We start from the raw sequence: 2,593 nt of genomic DNA, 5'->3' as shown, positions 1-2,593 counted from the left end.
CTTATAACAACAAAATTTGACTGTTAATTAACAAGCGGATTGACGCGTGCTAACTTCATGGATTATTTATTAGATTTTAAAGAAACTTCAGCGAGTCGGCAAATGACAACAGTAGAGATCGAGAGATTTTTTTTTTTTAAATTATTTTTTATTAATTAATGATTACTGGACATAAAAAAATTCTAAGGTCAAATCCTAATCCAGAAATTTTAATTTTGAAAATTAAAAGATCAAAATTAAAGGAATTATAGATTGTAATGCACCTGGACGCTATTTGGAATTAAATTAAATTCACATAATATTTTTTTTAGTACTACCGACTCTATTACAATGCAATATCTATTTAATATATTTTCTCTATAGTCGTAGCCACAAATCGAAATGCCAATTGAGCATAAGGTGGTTGACAAATCCACATAATAATTTAATTTGTTAATAATAATATAATAATCCCTACAACACAAACTAACGTGGGTGTCATAAGTCTAAAGCTTAACCAACCTACAGTAGAAGATGTCTGCATGATTTCTTCTATATAAACACCCCAACCAACAAAACTTAGATAGTCAGATCAACCTAGATCTAGTTTGTTTGTTTTCTTCGTACATTTTGTCGAAAATCCTACCAAAAAAAAACCATGAAGGTGAAGGTAGAGAGTACGAGAACTATTAAACCTTTGTATGAAGGCAATCCTCCATTAACAACAAGCCATGTTCCTCTTAGTGTGTTTGATAAGGTCTCGTATGATGCTCAGATTGCTGTTATTTACGCGTATCGCCCGCCCACCCCTCCGAATAGCACCATCGAGTTGGGGCTTAGAAAAGCGCTGGGAGTGTATAGAGAGTGGGCGGGGAGACTGGGCAAAGACGAGAAGGGAAACCCTGTCGTTTTGCTGAATGATGAAGGAGTGAAGTTTGTAGAGGCGTCGGGCAACACCACTCTTGATAAGGTAATGCCTTTCAAGCCGTCGGCGTCTCTGCTCAACCTTCACCCTAGTCTCAAGGGGGTGGTAGAGCTGGTCCAAGTCCAAGTCACACGTTTCACATGCGGCTCTCTAGTGGTAGGATTCACTGCCCACCACCTCGTGGCGGACGGCCACTCCACCAGCAATTTCTTAGTTGCATGGGGCAAAGCTTGTCGCGACGTCATCATTCAGCCCTTACCATTACGCGATCGCACCATTTTCATCCCGAGAAACCCATCCAGAATCGAGTACGACCACGTCGGGGCAGAATACATGCCCAAACAAATAAAGAAAAACGACCATTTCCTCAACAACAACGACACAACATTCTTGGACGACATCGTGGTTCACAAAGTCCACTTCACCTTAGAGTTCCTAGCCAAGCTCAAGGCCAAGGCCTCCGCCATGAACGGCGGCGCCAGGCCATACAGCACCTTCGAAAGCCTCGTGGCGCATCTATGGCGGGCCATAACCAAGGCAAGAAACCTCGGCGGCTTCGAAACCACCCACATTAGAATCTCGGTTGACGGTCGTGCACGCCTTAACCCCAAAGTTCCCAACGAGTACTTCGGCAACTTGGTTCTGTGGGCATTTCCAACTGCCAAGGTTAAAGACTTACTACGTGAGCCTCTTCCATACGCAGCTAAGCTAATCCACGACGCCGTTTCGAAGGTCAACAACAACTACTTCAGATCCTTCATAGATTTCGCGAATTCCAAGGTTGTTACCGAGGAAGACGGCCTTGTTCCAACCGCCGACATGGACAAGCACATTCTCTGCCCTAACCTGGAAGTTGATAGCTGGCTAAGGTTCCCATTCTACGATTTGGATTTCGGAACTGGGTGTCCGTACATCTTCATGCCGACATTTTTCCCGACAGAAGGGATGATGTTTCTGCTCCCTTCCTTCATCGGAGATGGAAGCATCGATGCTTTTATTCCTCTTTTCCAAGACAACTTGCCCACCTTCAAGCAGATTTGCTATTCTCTTGACTGAACGGGTAAATTAAAGTTCAAAAGACATAAATTCTTAAAGTTTTGCCTAATTTCATAGGAAATTAAAATTTGGTCGTCCTCAGTCAAGCGTTTCAGTTTAATTTTTACGTTACTGTATGTGGTCTACTTTTCCAGACAAATACTATATTCCCCAACTTTAAGTTGCTTTTTTTATTTTATTTTTAGACTATAATCTTTGTGAATTGTGATTATCATCATGTATACCTGTAATCTTCAGTTCTATAAAGTCAAAGGCGTTATATTTGATCTGATCTTCGACTGCCCATAAAATATGCAAATATTAGCTTGCTCCGTCATGGCATGCACTACAGTACACCTAACACCATGTTTATGAATAATATGTGTGTGTTGCAAGTAAAAGTCCATCAGAGTTTAATAATTGAGAAGAAAAAAAAAAGACAAATTCAATTTTGTAATTATTATTGCAAAGTTGAAAGTTTGTAATATTTATAAAATTGACCTTGTTTTTTTTTTTAATTTTCTATTATTTTTTAAAGTAACAACCATTAATCCTTAATCTATACAAACGGATGAATAAGATTAATCCTTACTTTTTACATGGAAACGTGTTCTCACCTTAACCCCATATATATATATATATATACTAGTGATC

General features: G+C 39.6%; 1 protein-coding gene across 1 annotated transcript; it reads left to right on the top strand.

Annotated features, from left to right (window-relative positions):
• The first annotated feature begins 581 nt into the window (after positions 1–581).
• Positions 582–2,231, top strand: LOC116004209 (agmatine coumaroyltransferase-2-like). Its single transcript, XM_031244167.1, has one exon. The coding sequence runs from the start codon at positions 638–640 to the stop codon at positions 1,958–1,960; it is 1,323 nt and encodes a 440-aa protein (XP_031100027.1). The 5' UTR covers positions 582–637; the 3' UTR covers positions 1,961–2,231.
• Positions 2,232–2,593: the final 362 nt, after the last annotated feature.

Source organism: Ipomoea triloba, chromosome 14 (assembly GCF_003576645.1).
Source record: "Ipomoea triloba cultivar NCNSP0323 chromosome 14, ASM357664v1".
Taxonomy (NCBI): Eukaryota; Viridiplantae; Streptophyta; class Magnoliopsida; order Solanales; family Convolvulaceae; genus Ipomoea; species Ipomoea triloba.
The sequence above is the reverse complement of the archived record's forward strand: the minus strand, read 5'-3'. Positions and strand labels throughout refer to the sequence as shown.